General features: G+C 39.1%; 1 protein-coding gene across 1 annotated transcript in view; it reads right to left on the reverse strand.

Moving 5' to 3' along the window:
* The window catches only part of niban2a (niban apoptosis regulator 2a), a 48,762-nt gene extending 28,625 nt beyond the window's left edge, over positions 1-20,137 (reverse strand). Inside the window, exons 1-5 of the mRNA XM_017714537.2 lie at positions 19,790-20,137; positions 7,635-7,765; positions 5,360-5,488; positions 4,725-4,830; positions 3,717-3,884 (exon numbers count right to left, since the gene is read on the reverse strand). Of these exons, the coding sequence (XP_017570026.1) occupies positions 3,717-3,884; positions 4,725-4,830; positions 5,360-5,488; positions 7,635-7,765; positions 19,790-19,844 (589 nt within the window). The 5' untranslated portion in view covers positions 19,845-20,137. The remainder of the gene's footprint in view (positions 1-3,716; positions 3,885-4,724; positions 4,831-5,359; positions 5,489-7,634; positions 7,766-19,789) is intronic.
* Positions 20,138-24,137: the final 4,000 nt, after the last annotated feature.

A 24,137-nucleotide genomic window follows, 5' to 3' on the forward strand; every position in this document is an offset into this window, starting at 1 on the left:
AGATAGCGAGTTTGATCCCTGGTGATGCTACAGCCGTCCGTAGCCGGGAGTCCAAGAGAGCACAATCAGCCTCACTCTCTGGGTCAGTAGGATGCCCCACCCCCTTCTGCCCCATCACTCAACATGATGCTACTCAGTGCAGGCATCTGTTAGGTGACGTAACAACTAAATTGCGGAGAAAATTAGGTAAAAGTCCAAAAAAAAAAAAAGAAAAGAAAGGTTGAGATAACCTAGTAATATAATAATATTATATATATAACATATATATTACTATAATTAGTAAGATCTATCTTGGGGAATATTATTATATTATTATATTAATTATATTATAGTTAATTTTAATCCAATTCCTTAGATACAAGAGTGCACAAATAAAATAAAGCATTACATCTAACAATTGCAATGTAGATTACAATGATTATAACTGAACTCGTATGATTGTCATCACGTCTATTGTTTCATTAAAGTCGGTTGAAATACCTCTCATACAAGATGATGTGTCCACTAGCTGAAATATTTCGGTGTTTTGAATAATGTAAACAAAATTGGCTTCCAGAATCCATTTTTATTGAAATCGTCAGTTCTCAAACATCTCGTAAAGCCAGTTTATTTTGAATGATTTGTTGTTTACAGGTGATTCTAAAATTTCTGTGTTACTGAGCTTTTCTGTCTCTTAGCACAACTGCTGTGAAAACTACCAGATAGCTCAAGCTGAAAGTTTGATGGACAAAGCAACAGCAACTAAGGGAGGTGGGACTAGTAAACCATCATTTCAATGAAGAATACAGACTCACAAGATCAATGTATATTTTCATGAAACTCAGTCAAAACTCCCCAAAGCACTGACCAGAAAATGACATCACTCATTGTTTTGAGAGACATGCAGTCTTTGATTTACCGAAATCTTACAGTGCGTCACTTCAAAAAACAATGTTGCAGTCTGCGGTTGTGAAACGTGTGATGTCATCACCTTTTGATTAAGCGCTACAGTTGATCTGCATGCATGTCTAGACAGGCTCAACTTAAATGAAATTATCTGTCAAAGTGCACGATGGGAACATGCTGATGGGTGGTTTGGTGTTCGCTTGATCAACACTGTGAGCTCAGTGATAGAGCTGTTGTCTTTTAATTGCATGATCTGAACAAGTCTGCTCCTGTAATTCTGGTACTGCTCAGTGGAAAAGCTCTTCCCTTTTATTCAGGCCCTCTATACCACCAAACCCAAGCTGTGTTTATGGGCAAAACCAAGCTGATTGTTTTGGTTAAATAAAAGGCCACACACAGGGACACAAATATACAAGGCGTGTCTATTCAAGGGAAATCCCTGTCACTAAGGAATCAGAGACATGGGAAAAATGTCACTTGAAACAAGCTGAATAAAGCCAATCAAAACAAGCAATGTGACAGAAGTATTCTGTTTAAATGACACACACCATTTTGTTAGACGGTAAGCCCTCACCTTTCAGCAAATATACCTGCATTAAATGGATCCTATTATCATTCACAAACAGCAAGAGCTGGTAATACTGCAGCGGCCGTGCAATTCTGCTTTATGAGAAAAAGCAAGGACACACCTACAACTCGGCTTCAGAGATACAGAGGAAAAGGCACACCCAAGAGGTGTCAGATGTCTCAGAAATCCAAACAGTACTGCAGAACCACACACAGGTAAAAAAAAATTTTCAACTCCTCCTCTTGTGTGCTCTCACCATTCTTCAGAGGGGTTTGATAGGAGTATGGGGGATATACTGTGTTTGTATGTGTTATCATGATAAATTATGCCACAAATTAAGCATTTCAGAGCATCTTAAAGAACACTGACCAACTGCTACAAAGTGGTGTAGTTGCCTAAAGTTGTCCTGTTGTTACATTTGCAAGTTTAAATCCCAAGCCAGAGAAAGCAAAATCTCACTGGATGTAGGGATGCATTGTTGTACTTATAATCGGTGGCACAATTTGTATATGTTGCACTACTGTTTTGCTGGTGCATTGTGTCTGTTCTGACTTGGGCTGTCACTACTGATTATATAAGTAATTGAGTTATTTATTGATTGCTGGGACAATTACTTGAGTGATGGCCAAACAATACACATTTTGAAAAGAATCTAAGCAAAGAAGCCTTTAAAGCAGCGATGTACCAACATGGGAATTTTAGGATGATGTTGATTTCAGATCTTTCTCACATACAAATCTTCCAATTATGATGCCGATGGCAAATTTTAAAGCAACTTTCTGCCAATGTCGACACAAATCCCATTTATTCTTCTTTATTTATATTCCGTAAAGGAATGTATTTGAAAATATGCTTCATTATTCAAAAACAGGTATGGAAAATTGGTAGGTTTTCGTGCTGGATGAATAACGGAGGCTGTCACATAGGCTAATAGGCTAAAAGTTAGTTGATACAACACTGGATGCTGCTGAGGTCTCATCATCTTACAGGTGGGCCTTTTCCCCTTTGAAGACAATATGTCAGCATCGGTTTATCAGAGAAATGCATTTTCTGCATTTCTTGACCTAGCTAATAACAGTTATTCAACCATGTTAGCGGTAAAGCTGCACCATCTTCAAGTAAGTCACGTCCTTAACAATGCATCTCTGGGAATGTGCTCACGTGAAGGCACTCATTTTTTGTAGCAAAGATTATTATAATATACATACTTCCTTGCAAATATGAGAAAGGTTATCACATTTTTCAATGCTTTTAAACCTAAAATTGGCATTTGACTGAACTGTTGGCATGCACATTTTCTTAGTCTTTAGTCTATTGATGATGAAACATCAATACCCCAATAGTCATTTCAGTATTTGAATACTGGCACCTCATTTTCCCAAGTACTTCAATACGTGTCCATCCCTGTTATTAACTAATGCTGTGTCCATCCCTGTTATTAACACAGCTGTTTCACTGAGATGGTAAATTTGAATGGATTAGAAGTTTTAAGAGATATAATCAAACTGAAAACTATTGTTTGTGACTTACCAGCTTGAACTGTCACTGAACTTGAAGTGTCATTTATCATGAAAATAAGTTCAGTAATTGTCATATTCTGTAAATCGTACTGCTCATGACATGTTGCCCACCCTAATCAATGAATGCATCAGATGTGTTAGAAAACTGAAACACAGAAAGAGGACAGGACCTCTAGTATATACACAACATGACCAGTTATAGTTAGCACTGTGTAAGGATCTGTACTGTTTGTGTAACCTTAGTAAGACTTGCTCAAAAACAAATTCCTTTGAGCTTTTGAGCTTTAAGCTCATCTTGTGCGACGATTCATTTTAAAGGCATCCAAACATTCACATAGTGACACACACACATACACTGAAACACAAACGCACACACACCCTGCTCTGTCCTTTAAACAATGGCAGTGATGCAGAAGAGGTGATTAGTGAGGGCGTTGCTGTGACAGTAATGGCTGCTGAAAGTGGTGCTTAAGAAAGCATGCTGGATGCTAAACTGTATATAGAAACAGAGGAGGATATAGCTTGTAGGGATCACAAGGAAGTTGGGAGCAAAGGAACAAACCTCAGATAGAGTTTGTAATTGCCTATGAGGGTGTGGTCTAAACAAGTGGACAATAGAGGCATGTATGTGTTTATTACATGTCTGAGACTACAGTTTATTCAGTGTGAGTATGCATGAATCTGAGTTGCCTGTGAGGGCTGCAACACTGTCTGAGATCGTGTGTGTTCATATAGTGACTCACCATTGTTGGTATGTCTGACACAGTCCTGGAAGACAGCGAGCCATTTCTTCTGCTCTTTTTCAGTCCTCACGTAGAAGTAGTGATGGCGAGCATAGGGGTGCCACAGGATCAGCAGGTAGCTTGAGGCACACTTCAGAAATGGGGAGTTCCCTGCTTTTGCCTTTGTGTCTAAAAGCAGACAATTAGAATGTTAGAACAGAATAGCTAAAGACCTCAGCTCCACTATTAAACATGCACCACAGGTTAATTTCTGTATAATTTATAAAAGGCACTAATTATCAGTGCATTATCTGGCGATATTATCACCTAACTGACATATTGGTCAAGCCATTTTAAAAACAAGATATTGGGACCAGGCAAATGGCAAAACAAAACCCTTAACAAGACAGAGCTAGAAAGACACTAAAAATTAAATCACAGAAATGGAACACAAGGAAAAAATCAGAACTAAACACTTCTCAACCAAAACAAAAATAAGGAAACAATGCAAATGAAGCTAAGCATGCAAATACAGCACCTGCCTAAATACCGGGTGAGTCAAAAGTCACAGGACACGTTTTATTCTATTTAATTTTTTATTTTATTATCGACTTTTATCTCTGGGTTCATCTCAAACAAATTGTGCATGCTAAGAAAATCCACACCAAACACCACCTTCAGCACCGCATCATGGAGGCTTGTGACAGCATAAAAAAAATAAATAAATAAAACTGTGTCCTGTGACTTTTGACTCATCCTCTAGTGGGGCTACATATACATGTCTTACTTACATGTCTTTTCATATTAAAAGTTCAGTGTGTGATTCCATAATGTTCTTAAAATTACCCACTTAATAATGACCTTAATATTGACCTTAACAATGATTCTGCATGATAAAGGAGGCAATAAGGCCACACGTTCATCTGTAACTTGGTAGCATTTATAGATATATGTCTGCGTATATTCCATGTATATTCCTCACGACCTCTAGCCCCACGTCCTCTTCTCATCCCAACACCCATCCCTTACCAGGCAGGCAGCTGTTGAGCAGTTCCAGGTACTCATCCATGGAGGTCAGGGCCTTGTATCCTGCACAGTTGATGACTCCTTTGGGATGTAGGCCTCGGTCATGGGCCTAAACCAGAGAATATGGCACAGTTTAGATTCACATCGCCATTGTGAGTTTACAGACTCAAGAACAGAGGCCCAACTTCTCTTGGTTCCATTCACTAACAAAATACAAATCATTCTTTCATGTAGATGAGATGGTGCAACAATAAAGTGTGCACAAATGAGTAATGTTTTCTAGCGATTTATAACCAAACAGACCAGATAAAAACAGGATTAGATTTTGCATATTGGATGTCTGGAGCCTATCACATTCCACTCTAGTCAATTCCTTTGTAAATACTAGACAGTACAGTAACAGTACATATATGTTGGTACAGTAAGAGGTCCTCTTATGAAAAAAAATAAATCAATCAGTGAGTTTTGCATGTGAGGCTGCCAAGGCTCCACCTTGAAAGTTACATTCAGTGAGATTTAGTTTCAGTCCCTAAAGGCACTTTGTATTGTTTTTTAGTCCAATTATCTGTGGGGTGTGTGTGTGGCAGGACAACTACAAGCACTCTCTGCAGTTTAGACTTCCTGTCAACTATTCTCACCAGTTTGTTTTCATAGTAGCTGATGTTGTAAGAGTCAGCCACATAGATGAAGCGGTTCCGCCATTTCTTATTCTCCTCCAGATATTGAAACAGGTCTCCTGAGAAAATCGACTTGTCCTGCAATGGATCCTGGACAAAAAAAAAAATCCATCCACACGTTTGATTGTATCACACTGATCTCAGAAACCTGTGATAAATAAATGAGGCAAGAAACAACACGGACTTGAGTTCTGAAGACCAGCAAAGCAGAAAGCATGACGCTTTCCAATGGAAAACATAAATAAGGTTACAGAGTCTAGTGCAGCCTGTAATAATGTGTGGGCAAAGGGCCTGGTAGACAAATGGTATGTAGCTTTTGTTTATGTCTGGTGCAGAGACCATAACTTGAGATGATGGATGCAGAACCCTGGCAATCTAAGCAGATCAGGGGATAAAACTGGAAATGTTACTGTCTGCATAGAAGCAGGAATGCCAGCATTTGAAGTTGTGCCGCACCGCCAGGTTTAATTACACTTCATTCTTGAGTGATGGAGGAAATGTGTACTGAAGACACATGATCCTCGCAAAATGTTTACAAGCCCCCTCCCTACACCCCCGACCTCACCACTAGATTTTGTCCTTGGGCTCAGCTTACTTCATAGTCCTAATTCTGAATGTGGAATGAGATGAAATGAGAAGAGTATTTAAAACTTCATAAAGTGCAGCACAGTATGTGGAATGTTAAATAATAGTAATTGTATTGATGGTTCTGATGGTAGTTTTTAAATGTGACACTATTAGTGCACCGTGTCTGTCTGTCAAAATATTGATACATATCGTATATCAAAATTTCTTTAAGTATCATGATACACTAATATTTCACATGACCACTACACATAAATTGATTTCTGTTTAATGCATCAAGTTGTGAGTTGTATGGCAACAATAGCATACTGTTAATAATACACTACTTGGCAGCAAAATTGTTTAGTGTGATTATTATTGTCAATAAATTAGCTTTTGAAAATTGGTGTAGTCATAAGCCACGAGAGGCGGTGTTACATCAACTTGATGGCTAATATTTGCTGTAATAATAGTGTAATATTATTTAACTGCTTACTTATAAGTTTGACCATTAGAACTGAGTGTAATGAATAAGCCGTTTGCTCACCCACATGCATACGTACAGCTGGAATGACCCCTGCTAGTGGGGTAACTCTGGGTTGATTCAGCAATTCCTGCTTAAAACTTCAATTACCTACCCAAGTCCCATACCAGCATGCTTTAAAATTCCTCAAAAGCAATTTCCGCTTAAATGTTTTGACTCAAAGATTCCCATTTTCCACAACAATTTAAGCTCTACTACATTACTCCTAAGCTAATGTGTGGCTCACTGTGATGGGAAACGCATGGAGATCAGAGCTCAGGCCAGACCTGCTGCTCATTTTGAGAACAGGCCTGTCCAGGAGAAACCACTCTAACCCTGAGGCCAGTACCATCTGGAGGCTTTGTATGCTACAAATCTGCACAACAAATCAGAATGTTTTATAGTGTTGTGTGTGTCTGTGTGTGTGTGTGTGTGTGTATATATATGTGTGTCTGTGTCTCTGCATTACTCCTTAATTCATGTGTGAAATCAGCTCCACTTTCCCTCTATTGGCTGGATGAAGATAAGCGTGACAACCAAACCGTATGGCTCTGCTGCTGCAGAACAGCTTCCTTTTCTTTGTGTGCATTTTTAACGTGAGTGAACATAAGAATGGAAAAATAGAAAAACAGCTACATGTACAATCTAGAAAAACTAACAACAAAACTGTAACTGTGCCGAAAATATACAAAAATCACATTACTGTTAATATATCACAGTTTCGTTGATATTAATAGCATCTTTGTCAATATTGACACAGAAATTGGGTCAGAAGAAAAAAGCTGTTTCATTAAAACAGTATATATCCTGGAGGTTGTTGCTAGGTTATGGCTGAATATAGTGGAGTGATGCTTAAAAAACGTAGTGAGATCTATAGGGAGATAGCAACACTGACAGAATGCCTCTCAGCCAATCACTTCGCAAGATCAGACCTAACTGTGCTATAATAGTGGGCTGGAGAATAAAGAGAAGTGAAACGATGCAATAACGGTTTAAAATTCAGAAAGCCAAATACAATCAAAGGGACATCCAAGTGATAAAGGATGAATCTTATCTTTTGTAACAGCTTACACAAAGTAACACATGAATGAAAGAACAGGGATAAAGAGATGAAACTGTTAAGAAGTGCAGACCAGGGCATTCCATTACCTTTCGGTGTAAAAGCTGGGACTGTGCGCTCCCCCCTCCCTCGATCTCAAAGCGTACGCTGTTAAAGAGAGCCACTGCATACTGCTGCTCATACACCTTCCCAAACTCGGCCATCACCTGCCTGGTATGTGCTGGAAGACAAAAACATACCCAGAACTATTATATTGGGATGGACGAGAACAGAAGACAGCCAAATCAGCAACTCCTAAGTCTCGGACCTCCACTGCACCAGACTGACTGGTAGAGAAACAAAACAAGAAAGAGCAACATTGCCATGTCCTTCATGATCTGTGGTGGGTCTGAAATAACATCTTTAACATTTAAAACTGGCTTGGAGGGAATCTATTTTTCTAAACTGCAGTGTATGTACAGTCTTGAGCAAATGTCAGAAAAAACACCTCATTTACTCACCTTCCTCAAAACAGCATACATTCATCATTTAACAGATTTTTAGTTTTTTTTTATTTGATGGAAGATTATCCACTTGCATATGGAATTGGAGAGTCAAAAGGAAATAAAGTGAACAAAGAGGAGTTTACAAAGGAGTTAAAAAAAATTATGCAAAAAATATAGAGAAAACTGGACTCCCAAAACATGGTAGACCACCAAAACTGTCCCCATCAGATAAACAGTGCTTAAAGCTTTCATCTTTGAAAGAGAGGGGGGAAAAAAAACAAGCTCCACTGTTGTTTCAGATCTGAAAATATCCACAGCTGTTTGTCTGTCCTTCCACTGTGAGAAGACAACAACACTATGGGCCTGAAAGGATAGCCATCAATAAGTCATTACTGAAAAAAAGGAAATAGATAAAAGGGGCACAATTTGTAAAATCAATCAAAACAGTTCCTGGTATTCTCAGAAGAATGGACTGACCACCCTAGAGTCCAGACCTCAACTTCGCTGAATGTGTTTGGGATTACTTCGATTACGAGAAGCAATAAATGCAACCAATTTCAAGACTGGACTTTAGAGGTGTGGAAAAATGTCTGTGCGCATACGCAAGTCTCCTGAAAAGAATGGAAGCTGTGATGAAAGGCAAAGAGTGGCCACACTGTTTGCTGTCCAGTGTCGACCAGAGGAGGATGGGTTCCCCTTCTGAGTCTGGGTTCCTCTCAAGGTTTCCTCCTCTTGCCCTTAGGGAGTTTTTCCTTGCCACTGTCACCACTGGCTTGCTCATGGGGGCTCGGCCCTAGATTTTCTCTTTTCTTTTTCTTTCTGTAACACTGATTGTTCTGGAAAGCTGCTTTGTGACAACACCTGTTGTAAAAAGCGTTATATAAATAAACGTTACTAAACTACCATATTAGGTCGATTAAACATTTTCTCCTCCAACACAGAAAAACAAATGAGTTTTGAGTAGAAATGAAATGGGTAGTCTCTGACTTTTGCACAGTACTGTAGGTCTGTCAGTTTTGTGACTGTCCACTGAAAGTAAAGTAAAAAGCTTTTACAGAGATATTAAACTTTTACAGAGAGCTTTTTACAGAGAAATAAAGTTAAATCACTAGGGGGGCATGCTCTTATCTCACAATTTATCTGTGCATTGTGCCCATAACAATTAGGCAAAGTGGTCCCTCAAGCACATGTAGCCACTCTCACTGTTGGCCAATACACACCAGTGTAATTTGCTTTTGTAGGCTAGATGTGTGGCAGAACTTGATCTGAGTCTATTAACAGCCACAGAGGCACTGCATTTGTGTGTGCACGCTTGTGCTATTACATATGTATTGCATGTGTCCTGGTGCAGCCTGCAGGCTTCTATAGGTAATTGGTATGTACTGCTATACAACAATCAATCAAAGTGGGTAAAGGCATCATTTCATCTAGCATAGTCAAATTAAAATACTGAGCTTACATAAATGCAGTAAGAATAAATCCCATCAAAAATACAGGCAAGAAGTAACCATGATGAAGCTATGGAACGAAACACACACCCACAGTTTTGGGTGAGCTGTAGAGATGAGAGTTATGCAAAGTACAGTTGGGCAAAGTAAGACCTAGAGGTCAAACAACTCTTCAGGAATGATCAACTAAAATTTGCATACTTTAAGAGAGCATGTACATAACTTCAAAAAGTAACTCATACTGAAATGAAAAAAAGACAGGACATAATAAATGACTGTGTTGATATCACACTCACTTAAAGACCGTCAGCTTCGCTGTTACCTGCAACTAAACTTGGATAATATAAATTTAGACTGATGATTATCGACTGCAGAAATACTGCAACCCACATTCAGTTATAAATACTATGTGCATGTTAAAGAATCTTAGTCTGTAGCTTTTTCCCTGACTGTAATACAGTAACAGTACCAACCGAGCTAGCTTCCAATATTGCTTAATAATTCAAAATGATAATTATTTTTCTAACACTGTTAACATCCAGCAGATCTCCACTTTCGCTTGGGTTAAAAAACAAAATACTGCCAAACTATTGCACTGGCACATTCGTTGGGAGACTGAAAATCTACAATAGAATCCATCAATGTGCCATTTAAAATATGTACATGAGGAGTTAACTAGATGATACTGAAATGCAAAACTTTATGACAAAACAAACTGAAATCAGAAAGAAGTTGTATATATAATTTGCCATTATTTATTATTTTTTTTATTTGTTTATGATCAAATTTCTTATTCAAATTATTTCATGTGACAATACTGATGATACTTATGAGACGAAAGTCAGCATGCACCAGTAAATGTAACTCACAGAGGACTAGCAGACCGATTCAATTTTAAACATGTTATTTAACAATACATTTTGAAGTTGCAAAATTAAGAAAAAATTTTTTTGTGGTTTTCCAAAGGCATCCAACACTGAATTACAGAATAACCAAGCTATAATGAAATTACTTATTACTAATTATTGTTTATTGAAAATAAACAGCCATAAACTTCAGCAGGACCTAACATGTATTTGCAGTAACAACTTTCAAAACTAGAGCAAACATGTTTATTATGAAGAGTCGTTAAGTTCTTAAGTATTATTTAAGTGATTTTACATTAAAGAATTTCATTATATCAGTTGATGGGGGAAAAAAAAGCATGTAACTCCAAGACTATACTGCATGAGCTGCTGTTGTTCTGCTGTCACTCAAATTGTTTGAATGCATTTGTGCTGACCAGCAAAGCAAAGAACAAACTGCATTTTAATTGCTATTTCTTATTTCATTACCATTAAATTACTTAAGTGCTACATTTTGACACTTCACTGTAGATTTATTTAATATTTTGCTTTTTTCAGCCTAAGAGGTTTATTAGTTGGAATAAAGGCAAAGCAAGAAAAAAGTGGCATGTGAAAAAGAATGAAAGAAAGAACTTATTTAAGTTATTGCTATATTTAACACTATCAATAGTCTACCAGAAACAGCATAAACACAGCCTTAAAGTTTCTCTGAAGGATTTTCCTGAAACACTTCCATCAAAGCCTGTTTGTTTGAACCTGGCTGTGAGCCAAAATAACACTGCTGCACTGGAAGCTCCTGGCCAGCCTGGATCAGTCAGCTGGACTCATGATGGTATGTGTATGTGTGTCTCCGAAAGCAGGAAGGAATAGGTTGTTAGCAGAGGAAGAAAAGGAAGGCCACGTCTGCGTGCATATGTGTGTCCTAACTGCTGAGGTGACATTCTCCACTGACACACACCAGTGCATTATAGTTTGCTTCTCTAAACAATTTATTGTGTTGTATTTTAAGCAGCTGGGTATGAAACTGAAGAACATTATAAATCACACACACCTGGAACACAGCTTCCTTCTGTCTGACGCCAATTTCCCCTCAGCTTTCTCTCGGAGAGCGTATGCGTGTATAATTCATCTCCAGAGTGTGTTAGGACAACAAGAACACTACCTGAAGGAACTGTACAGTTTGCTTTCTGTATTTGCTGATAGTGTCATAGTCGCTTGAATACACTGTCACTTCTCAGAATACTGAACAAACCCAGGAGGTGGGAAAACAAAAGCAGCCATTTAATCACACGTGTACTACAAACAACCCATATGTACATTAGAAAAACCTGAAAACTTGATCCTGCTGAAAACACTGCATACAGGCACTGCATCATCCCTGAACATTCAATTTATGGCCTAAATCTTAATTTTAAGATACATTACGTATATTGCCAAAAGTATTCAATCACCCATCAAAATCATTGAATTCAGGTGTTCCAATCACTTCCATGGTCACAGGTGTATAAAACCAAGCAGCTAGGCCTGCAGACTGCTTCTACAGACATCAGTGAAAGAATGGGTCGCTCTCAGGAGCTCAGTGAAGTCCAGTGTGGTACTGTGATCGGATGCCACCTGTGCAACAAGTCCAGTTGTGAAATTTCCTCACTACTAAATATTCCACAGTCAACTGTCAGTGGGATTATAAAGTGGAAGCGACTGGGAATGAACAGCATAGAGAGCTTCATGGAATTGGTTTCCATTGCCGATCAGCTGCATCCAAGCATTATATCACCAAGAGCAATGCAAAGCGTTGAATGCAGCAGTGTAAAGGGCCGCCACTGGACTCTAGAGCAGCCAGTGAAAGGAACTTTTAATGCTTCAGCACCAAGAGATCATGGACAATTTCATGCTCCCAACTTTGTGGGAACAGTTTGGGGGACGGCCCTTTCCTGTTCCAACATGACTGTGCACCAGTGCGCAAAGCAGGGTCTATAAAGACATGGATGAGCGAGTATGGAGTGGAAGAACGATCCTGACCTCAACCTGATAGAACACCTTTGGGATGAATTAGAGTGGAGACTGTGAGCCAGGCGTTCTTGTCCTACATTAGTGTCTGACCTCACAAATGCGCTTCTGGAAGAACGGTCAAAAAGCCTTCCTAGAAGAGTTGAAGCTGTTATAACTGCAAAGGGTGGGCTGACATATTAACCCCTATGGATTAAGAATGGGATGTCAGTCAAGTTCATATGCGTGAGAAGGCAGACAAGTGAATACTTTTGGCAATACAGTGTACATGATGGGTGGAGAACTGAAGAACAAAGAAAAAAGTATTTTATCAATTTAATAAAAGAAATAATATATCATTTAAATATATACATACACACATTTGTAGTAATAAAATAATACCAAAATAGATAAAAATCATATTGAAAATCACATATTGATAAAAATCACATATTGAAAACTACCAAAAATATATGTAAATCATGAACAAAAATAAATAACAAACCTATAACTGAAGTCAAACCTATAACTGAAAATAAAAAGTGATTGATTGCCCAGCCCCAATTCTCACATACACACAAATGCAAATCCACACACATACGCAAGCAGTCATGTATACGCGCACACACACACACTCTCAAGGACACTGGTTACCAGACGCCACAGCAAACCGAAGGACTGAATTAGTAGTTTTAGCCTAAACTATAAGAAGTCTGTCTGTACAAGGCCTTGAGCATGAGACAGCAGAGTGAGTGTGTGTGTGTGTGTGTGTGTGTGTGTGTGTGTGTGTGTGTGTGTGTGTGTGTGTGTGTGTGTGTTGTCTCATAGAGGAAGTCACTGATTGGGGCGGCACAGTGAGTCACTGAGCTGATGTGTGCTGCATGTGGATAAAACCACAGGACTCTAACAAAGACAGAATTAAGATCCACACAATGTCTTAAGGGCAGTGACAGGCTGGAGGTTAGGGAACCGGCCTTGTGACCGAAAGGTCGCTGGTTCGATCCCAAGAGCCGCCAGTATGTGACTGAGGTGTCCTTGAGCAAGACACCTAACCCCCAACTGCTTCCTGGGTGCTGCGGATAGGGCTGCTTCCTGCGCCTAGTGTGTGTGCTCACTAGTGTGTATATGGCGTGTCACTTCACGGATCAGTTAAATGCGAAGGTCACTTAATCTAATTAAAAAAAAAAAAATCTGACCATGTCTCAGAGCATCATAATTAATCCTAATTACACTTTAAAAAAATCTAATAAAATGTACTTGAAATGCCAACGATTACTTGGCAATGCTTGTGTGGAGGCTGTATATTGATATATGAATGTATATTTAAAACGCTACAGAAAGAAAGTGTAAGGGTTTCAGAGATTGTTTTTAAGCCTTCCTCGATTATCGTCTCCTAATAAAATGATCAACTGTCAAAATAATAGGTACAAGTTCTAATATAATTAATTGTGACAGGACTACTTGCATCTCAGATAGAGGTCAAGAGAGCTGATTCAATTGCCCACTAAATCATTCACTCTAGAGAGAATGTGCTTAGGCAGCAGAGACGGACCCTCCTACACATGTGCTTCCTCAGGGTGTATTAAACTCCTCTCTGAGAAAAGACTGACTAACCTCCTCTCCCAAATACCTGTGCACAGAGTCAGCACTATTCAAGCCATCAGCCCACATTCAGACTGCTTTACTATTTACTGTGGGTGGGCTACATAACAGATTAATAGGAGTGTGACCGAGACATTCGCAGACAGCAGTGGAGAACAAATGGAAATTTAGATGAGAGAGAGTGATGCACATAGTAATTCACACACATATACATATAAAAAGGTAGGATATATAGCTATAGAGAAGACCTCATGGACTGCTTTGCCATACCAATTCCAAAGACATGTTCAAACCTGAATCTCCTTCGTTGTTCAGTCATGCTGCTCTAGTGGCTTCAGTTTATGAAGAGGTCTGCAGGTCCTGGATGGAATCTCCTGAGCCAAAACCACCCTTTAATCTTCTGACCATGTCTGTTCAACTGGCCAATCTTTATAGGCACTGTAGGTCTAGATATTTCAGAATCACTCTTTTAAGCCCTCTACAAATCTATCTGCGGACTGAGACAAGTCAGCCATGTGGTAGAATTCAAGCTACTGCTATCAAGTTAAGTTACCTTACCTAACAGTTAACATTGTGCACCTGCATGGGTAAGTCATTGTACACTTGCTTCAAACCAAACTCACATCAAGTTAAGCAACCTTAAGCTGATTAGCTTGTGCATGATATACTTTTTTCTATAAAAATTGGGGCTGACCAAACAGCATTTTACAGGCTTTGAGTGCTCTATCATTTCTGAATGAGTACCTTAAGACTTGTTCTAAAAATCAACCTTAAAAGCAATATTTCTGTTTCACAATTAACCAGCATTCTGATTATTTTCACTACTGCAGTTAAGTAGTATTATTAATAGTGCACATCAGTGATGGAGTAAAAGAACTGAAAAATCAGCCATGGTGTAAGGCATGAGGCCGACCCTGGTCTACTACCCTTTTCTTGCATATTTTTCGTTTTCACTTTTCAATCTGAAGTGCTCCCACACATGTAATTTCTTAGCCATCTTTGCTCTTTCAATTTCAGTGGCCATGTGGAAGCTGTGTGGTTTGTTGCATACTTTTTTCTCCACGGCTTTGGCCTTCCACCTTCATAAACTCATGCTTTAGGCCAGTGAAAACGTTTGGAAAATGCACTCCAGGGTGAAGCTTTCAAAATTTCTGTATTTTTTGGACATGAGCGGACGGTTTTGAAAATGCTGAAGCCGTGATTGTTTCTGTTTCATGATGGTGAATACACTTGGATGATAAGCAGGGTGCCTCTGAGAGCTCAGTAATATCAGGTTTGATTACATGATGTTTCCAAGCACACAGACTCATTCATTTATCTTTGCTTTATTATCAGGGGAGAAACAATTTGAACGGCAATAGGAAGGTCTTGTAGAATCAAACCGCCTCCCCAACATAATATGGACAGCCATGAGAGATTTGTCCTTTTAATGTTTTTACACTGTGTAAAATAGAATCTTGTGGTATTGTTGATCTTAATGAAAGCGTGATTTAAAAGAGCGTTTTCCAAAAGGAGGAACAATATTCATATTTTAGTTTGTTGAAAAGTAACACTGTATATAACATGAAATATTTAGTTATAGACAGACAATTCTTTTACTGTTTAATCGATTCATTAAAAATCATAATGAATTAATCGATGAATTGATTATGGGAACCATCATTAGTCGCATCCCTAGGTGACAGAAACCAGATACATTTTACTTAATTTTTAACATTATTTCCATACATTAACAGCACTTGTTCCATCTAAAGCTGTTTGCTGATGAAATGCACTCTAGTTAAAGCTCCACAGCTGTATGCGACCAAGAGAGTCCAAGAGAGCATAACAGTCCACGCTCTCTGGGGTGGGTACGGCGGTTCTCCCTGTCACCCCAACGCTCTGTACGATGTTAGAATACAGTGTTGATGTTCTCCTCCAAGTACACTGAGACGCCTAATAATGTTGCGTCGGTGGCAGTAGTGTAAAGATACAGTGGGACTTCACAGAACTTAGAAGAAGCGTGTGCTAGCCTTCAAACTGCCAGCTCGGTAGCATCATGTAAGATGCAAGAAAGGTGGAGACAACGGGAAGGTGGTAAAAGGCTATGACTAAACCAGGAAAAAAAAACTGGGCAAAATAAAAAATCCCAGAAAAAAAACAATACAAATACAGCATATTGAGTGAATATGCAAGTATGTACATTATTTAGGCCATCCCTAACAAAAATGGACAAAAGTGCTACTCTGCCTGCTACTACTCTTGTTGATAACAAATAAATGAACAAAACTGTATTTAGGTTAAGGGGTTAACATAAGTAAAAGTCATTTTTGCTATAACTTGGGCCATCGGCATTAGAATTTTGGCTGCTCAACCAGCTATAATGCACTCAAAACTAAAAAAAAAAAAAAGACAAATCGTGTTCAGATACAGTAACATCCCTCCACTTATGAAAACCAGATGATATTGTTGGTCCTGGCTTTTGCTATCTCCACAGCCAAGTCAGCGAGGAGAATAACCAATACGAGGCTGCATTATAGAGTGAATCAGCACTGGGGCCTTAATGCAGCACTGCAGGACATTACAGAACGTTCCTTTGAGAAGCTTCAGTCAGAGGCTGAGAGATAAAGAAGAAAAGGATAAAAAAGGGAAGAAAGAAAGAGCAAGGGAGGGCAAATGCCCGAAAGAAGCAGAGGATTCAGTCACAGACAAGCCAACCTTTCATCTGCACTAAAACCTACAATACGGATCATCTCTCCCAGATTAGACGAGACAGACTGCTGAACACAAGACACGCACACACCCTCCCCCACACACACACAGTCCATTTCAACTCTAACTTTATTCAAGCATGTGTGGATGTGAACGGTTGCAGTGATGCCAAATTTCCAGCCACAGTACGAGACATGTCTTCCTGAGGCATTCCCAGAATTCCTGGAGGCTGGTGCACTCTAACCAGCACTGAAGCACTGCTGAGAGGCAAAGTGCTTTCTTTAGAATCTCCTCCTAGAAAACAGCAATATCTCAAGGTTTCTGTCAGTATCAGAATGTTTTAATCAGTTAAGCTGGTAAGAGATCTGTTATCTGTTTTACAAACCAAAAAAAAAGTTCAGATGCAACTTCCCAGAAAAAGATTCCAAGAATGCACTTTTTCCAACAGGAATGCTTCAGTACTGGATCAGTGGCTACTGAATGGCACAAAAGTGAGAGTGAACACGATTGCTTTCAGGTGTGTGTATATCCTGCCTGGAAAGACATCACAATTAGAGGTGTGATCCCACAAAGCCCTGCTGGTGACAATCCATATAAATAATAATAATAATAATAATAATAATAATAATAATAATGTTGCCACACCTCATGAACACATGGAAACGAGATCCTAATGCGTGGCAATGACACAGTAACGCAGGGAATGAGATCATTAAGTCATGGCCATGCACAAAGATCTCGTTCCCACGCCTTACTAAGTGGCAGCCATGCATTAGGATCTCATTCCCATGCCTTACCAAGTTGTGGCCACAACTTAATTAGCTTGTTTCCATGTCTTAAGTCGTGGCCAGGCATCTTTTTTATTTATACAGGATGTCACTAGCAGGGCTCCATATGATACAAATTTTCAAGATCCCTACATTTTCAGATTCTGAGGTCAAGATTCAAATACATTTTCATTGTTTTGTGCTAAAAATGTCTTGAATCTACAGAGCAGGTCATTTTTTATAATTCTAGAATTATTATAATTATATAACAGGGATGCACCAATATAAGAATTGTGGACTGATGCCAATATCCGCTATGTTTCATGCACTGCAGATTCAGATATCTGTCTATACAAATAACAGCAAGCATAAATGTAAGGATGCATCGATATAGAAATTCTCAGCCAATATCAATATGATTCTAACAGCACTGTTAATTAAAGACTCTTAGAAAAGCCTGAGGAGCACACCAGCAATAATTTTTTAATTTCCATACAGTGTTTCGGACATTCATTTTTATTATTTTTCAATGCTATATTGGAATCATTATAATAACAACAATATCTTAAAGTTGCTTTACCTATTTCAAGAAATGCCAATTAGTTTGTGGGTGATTTTGACCAAGAAATCAACCAGTGGTATTTGTGTGTGGAAGCATAAGCTATTTAGAACTTGCAAAACTAAACCCAGAGAGCACAGACTCAATGCCACAGCTACAAACAGAAGAAACCAACACAGCGGTCAAAATTACTGGTTGGGCACAATTCATTTCCCATGTTTTGGCCTTGTGGACGTCTTCTATTGTGAATGTTTCTATGCAAACATGAAGCAAGAGCCAGCAGCACTTGCATCGACTTCCAACCTGCACATGTCCCTGCAACAATCTCAGTGGTGACTAATAACTGTTCAGGTGAGAAAGGTGTACGTTTCTCATAACGTGCTAAACCTGAGGTTCTCTCCCACAATCCGCACCCCTAGCCCCGGAGGAGCACAATTAAACATGCCTGTACAGGCAGCGGCCCTGACCGACACCCAGACAGAGGTGCAGGACAAAAAGCTTACAGGAGTTTTGGGCCCCCATATGCCCTCATTTGCAGCTCAGCACCAAGACAAAGAGAGGACAGTGCATTGCAGGTGGCTGAAATGGTGAAGGCCTGAATTTGCTATGCCTTAAAGGAGCAATTTAGAAAAAAAGAAAAAAAACTCAGACAGGTTTGGTGTGACATCAACTTCTTTAGTGTTACATTAGAGCTACGAAGCTAAAGTAACTAAAAAGTAATTTAAGTATATTTCCCAAAATCTTCTATTATATTAGCCGTACATCTCCAGCACAACACTGAAGAAATGAACGTGCCCTGACTCTGTGACCAGTGTCGGGGGAAACCGTTCACAGTTGAATTTTTAGTGACCGAATCTTTTAACAAAGTTCCAACAGTACCGTATTGTGTCTCAAGTCAAGTCTATGGCCATTTGCAAATGTAAGTACATTTGGCACTGCGGCTGAAGAGATACGTGGCTGTAAAGTATTTATCAGACATATGTTTACACAAAGTATTGGTGGTTAAACTGAAAGTAGCCTTACAAGTTTCTATTAGCAACCAATTTACATTCAATTTAGGCCATTCAGAACCGCAGAACAGAGTTCTTCAAGCCCACTCACTGAAGACTTAAAAGGAAATTCCACCACTTTTTTCCCCCTTTCTGAATAATTCCAGTCTCTGAGATGTAAACCGAGTCACTGATGTGAATTGCTTCAATGTAGAGAAGCTTAGAGACTCTTTCTTTACAGTGGTGGTGATAGGAACCAGGGGTCACCATGTCTACACAATACAAATACAGTCATTTTTATTCACCATCCGAAACCAACAGTGCACCTACACGTGTTGTGAGTTTGGTAATGATGGTAAAATAAGCATAATCTGAGAAAAACAAGTTCTCTCTGGGGACTAGTTTGCTTCACAAAGCCCTGCATGTATCCCTCCGCCATGAACAGACTGAAATAAATAGATTAAAATACATTTTAAGCCAAAACTTGATCACAAAACTATCATGAAGCACAGTGTCAGGCGTCAGGCAGCATATCTAACCACTTCATGTAATAACTTTCTGTGAGGGAGCTTTCAGAAATTCAGACGTCTGGTTCCCATCAGCACCTCAGTGAACAATTCGGACTCGGTTTCTCTGACTTTGCTTACATCTCAACCATTTCATTATGTGAAACTTTTGAGAATTCGGCGGAGTTTCCCTATAAGCAGAGAAGCCACTAGACAAACTACAAGGCAGATTAATTAGTGAGTGCAGCTCTCACACAGCACTTTCCCACGCCTTTAGCAGAAGCTAGTCTTCTTCTAGTTCCCCACAGAGCTACTTCGACTGAGGTCTATCACACCTGAGGGTGAGGAGGATGAGGATGGGCTTACCTGAGATCACCTCTCGCCTTCCTTCATCCAAGTGGGTAGATACTACGTCCCCCATGGTGCCAAAAAAGTGTTACCAAAGTCCAGAAAAGGCACCAAAATCCTAACTGACGTTACCTGGAGGAGAAAAACTTAAAAAACGGAAAGCTGCTTCGCGCGTTTTCTCCTGAGCGCCTTCCAAGGAAACAACATCCCCAGAGCTGTGCTTGAGGCTGGAGCTCACTGACTTTTAGCGACGTGCTGAACTCCACAAGTGAACTCTTGCTAGTTAAAAGTGAGGGACGTACAGCCACGGAGCTCCACACTCACACTTACCCGTCCAGGAGAGTCATTACTGAGCTACCGCACTGAGTGAAGTATGGGTGACACTGAGAGGGTGTGGTGAAGCGAGCAGGCTCAGTCAGGCACCGCCCAGAACCAGACAGCCTCTCGCTCGGACTTTTAGCATTCATTTGTTATTTTTGTATTAATTATACAAGAAGCTACAGTAAATACTAAATAAATACATGAATAGAAGGTGCAGGGAAAGTAAAAAAAAGCACAGAAAAGGCAAAAACAGAAAGCACAGAAAAGTGTACAAAGTCCTTTCTCTCAGAGATAAAAATACTAAAATAAATAAAAAGAAACAAAAAACAAAATGACATAAACAGAAGCACACAGCTCAGTGGTTTACATTTAGGTTTGTTAGAGTGAGAGAAGTTGCTTGTACCATGAGGTGGTTGACAGTCCCAAGTTGAAGGTCCTCGATGAGAGAGTGTAAACTGTCACCGTGACGTTATGAAAGAAGCTGTGTGTGTGTGTGTGTCTGTGTGTGTGTGTGTGTGTGTGTGTGTGTCTGTGTGTGTGTGTGTGTGTGTGTAGGTTGTTAGAAGATCTTGTGGAGTAATCATGAACCCCTCCCCTACGGAGCCCTGCTGAAGACGTCCGGTATACATGAAACGATGTGAGTTAGTAAGGCGTGGGAACGAGATAATTAAGTTGTGGCCATAACTTAGTAAGGTGTTTGAACAATATTGTGGCCATGCATGAGGATCTTGTTCCCATGCCTTACTAAGTCGTGGCCACACATTAGTATCTTGTTCCTATGGAGCCCTGCGTGGGACATCCCATATAAATAAAAATAATACATGGCAGTATATCTTATTAACGCATGGGAACGTGATCCTACTGTGTTGCCACGGCTTAGTAAATCATGGGAATGAGATAATTAATCATGGTCATGGGAATGGCATCAGGCCTTACTAAGTCATGGCCACACACTAGGATCTTGTTCCCATGGAGACCTGCTGTTGATATAAAAATAATGCATGGCCATGCCTTATTAACGTGTGGGAACAAGATCTTAATGCATGGCCATGACTTAGTAAGGTGTGGGAATGAGATCCTAGTGCACCTTACTTTTTTTTATCTTGTTCCCGTGCCTCACTCAGTCGCGGCCACACATTATTTTTATTTATGCAGGATGTCATGAGCGGGGCTCCATTCCCACACGTTACCAAGTTGTGGTCACGACAACTTGATTATCTTGTTGCCACACCTTATTAAGTCATGACCATGCATTAGTTTTATTTATACAGGATGTTTATTTATGCAGGGCTCTGTAGAAAACTGTTTTCAAAGCAGTCAAGAAGAAGACTGTGTATGAAAAAGAAAATAAAGCGTCATATTTGAAAACGATTTATTTCATACACATTGAGCATTCGAGGGTTTTCGGAAAAGTAAAGATTTCACATCATAATTAGTTAAAGTGACCAGTCTAACAAAGGAAACAAGGAAACTTCCACCTTAAGTGGAACCGGAGTTACATGTAACTGCTGTGATATTTAAGGTGGGATGGAAAATTCAAATAAGAAGCCAATTTCAGCGTCGACCCTAACTTCAGCTACTACAAAACACCACTGATGGGCCTCCGCTGCCTAGAACTCATTTAGGCACCTAGAGCTAAGCATACATACTGAAAAAGAAACTTTTCTTCATGCAGGTTTCATTCTTTTTCTGTCTACAAGCCAATATATACTGTGATATAAACACACAGATAATCCACAGCATTAAAACCACCTCCTTGTTTCTACACTCACTGTTTATTTTATCAGCTGCACTTACTATTCAGGTGCACTGTGTAGTTCTACAGCTACAGACTGTAGTCCACCTGTTTCTCTGCATACTTTTCTGCCACCTTTTACTCTGTTCTTCAGTGGTCAGCACCCTCACCCACCACCACAGAGCAGGTCCTTTTTGGGTGGTGGATCATTCTTAGCACTACAGTAACACTGATGTGGTGTGTTAGTGTGTGTTGCGCTGGTCTGAGTGGATCAGACAGCAGTGCTGCTGGAGTTTTTTTAAACACCTCAGTGTCACTGCTGGACTGAGAATAATCCACCAACCACAAATATGCAGCCAACAGTGTGCTGTGACCGCTGATGAAGGACTAGAGGATGACCAACACAAACTGTGCAGCAGCAGATGAGCTATCGTCTCTGATTTTACATCTATAAGGTTGACTGACAAGTTAGGAGTGTCTAATAGAGTGGACAGTGAGTGGACGCAGTGTTTTGTTGGGTCTGATCCCCTCATACCAACACAACACACATTAACACACCATCACCACGTCAGTGCCACTGACAATGGGTGTAGAAACAAGGAGGTGTTTTAATGTTATGGCTGTTCGGTGTATATGAACAATATATGTCATACGTTTAACAAATAGGCCTCAACCGGACTCAGTCTTTAACCAGTCATTATATGGAGAATGTGTGTTTAATTAGGTGGAAAATCACAGTCAGAGGCAGGACTAAAGAAATAAACCCAGCAGATCAGAAAAAGGAACGGAGTTTGGAAATACAGTCCTGTGCTGCCCTCTTGTGGACACATTAGGTACTCAGCTACGAAAACGTTAAAACCGTGTGGGTTTCACACACAAATCACACATTATCACTTTGAAAACAGTGACATTTAATTGATTCCATAGCACTGCAAGAATTTATTTATATTTTTACATTTTACTAAATAAAATGAACAAGTCTTCACATTAAGTCTTCACGAAAACGACGTCATGACTTGTATTCCATATGTGAACATTCTACCAAAATGCATGTAAAGTAATCTGAGTGAACTAATCAGAAGATGAATCGACATGTTTACAGCTTCTGCTTGATGGTGATAAAAATAGCTCATCATTTGCGACAGAAAACAGTCATTTTTATTGCAAGTATAAAAAGCCAAAATACTTGCATATATGATAAAATAATTAGCGTGGGCTATAAACACAGATCACGTGCTTATGATACAGCGATTCTGGGGAACACTTAATAGCGTTTTTAGAGCATGTAAACAAAACGTTTGCATTATGATGGGAATATCCTGCAGACTTGTGGCGAGAATGACCTACCAGCCAATACTAGCGCAGGAGGGCGGGGCCTGTCTGAATAGAGGTGGGAAACGAAATAACAGGGCATTAAAACAAACCAGCAGCGCTTTACAGTTAAAATGACTACAAATGTAGAACAAGGTAGAGTACAGGTGTACACAGAGTTTAATTCAACCGTGTAAAGAAGAGCAAGCAGAAAAGTGATAAGGCAGGAAAATAACTAACCGACTAAATAAATAAACAAACAAACAATTTTAAAATCTAAACACTCTTAAAGCATAAATATTACACCTATATATATATATGTGTGTGTGTGTGTGTGTACAAATACTTGAGAAATATACAAAATGTAACAAAATGTAATATAACATTTAATAAAAGAAACAAAATTCACAAATAAATAAACAAACAAACAAATAGGAGAAATTAAAAAATCAAAATGTAACTGGTAAAAACAGAAATAATAATGATTAAATGCACAGTTTATTAAGTAATAAAAAATGTAAAAATAAAGATAAATAAAATAAATGAATTCAGAGAAATTAAGCATAAAAATAAAACATAAGTGTTATTTTTTTTATAAAAATGATTGATGAATCCATGAATGAATGAAATGTATAAATAAATAAACAAACGAATAAATAAATAAATAAATAAATAAATAGAGAAACTGATTCGAAAAAAAAACATTGATTTGAAAATCATATATATATATATATATATATATATATATATATAATCATAATTATACACATATTAAAATGACAATGGCAAAAAGGCATTAAAATAAAAGCGAATAAAGACATAGATAAATAGATAAATCGATATATAGACAGAGATTATAACGCATTTAACACCCCCAAACCTCCATCTATATGCTGATAATGAGCGATACGAGCTCGGGTGTGTGTACAGTGATGAGGTTGTAGAGCAGCAGCAGCAGCAGCGCTGCAGGGCGGGGCGCAGTGACGCCTCCCTCAGAGG

This window comes from Pygocentrus nattereri, chromosome 16 (assembly GCF_015220715.1).
Source record: "Pygocentrus nattereri isolate fPygNat1 chromosome 16, fPygNat1.pri, whole genome shotgun sequence".
In the NCBI taxonomy this organism is placed as follows: domain Eukaryota; kingdom Metazoa; phylum Chordata; class Actinopteri; order Characiformes; family Serrasalmidae; genus Pygocentrus; species Pygocentrus nattereri.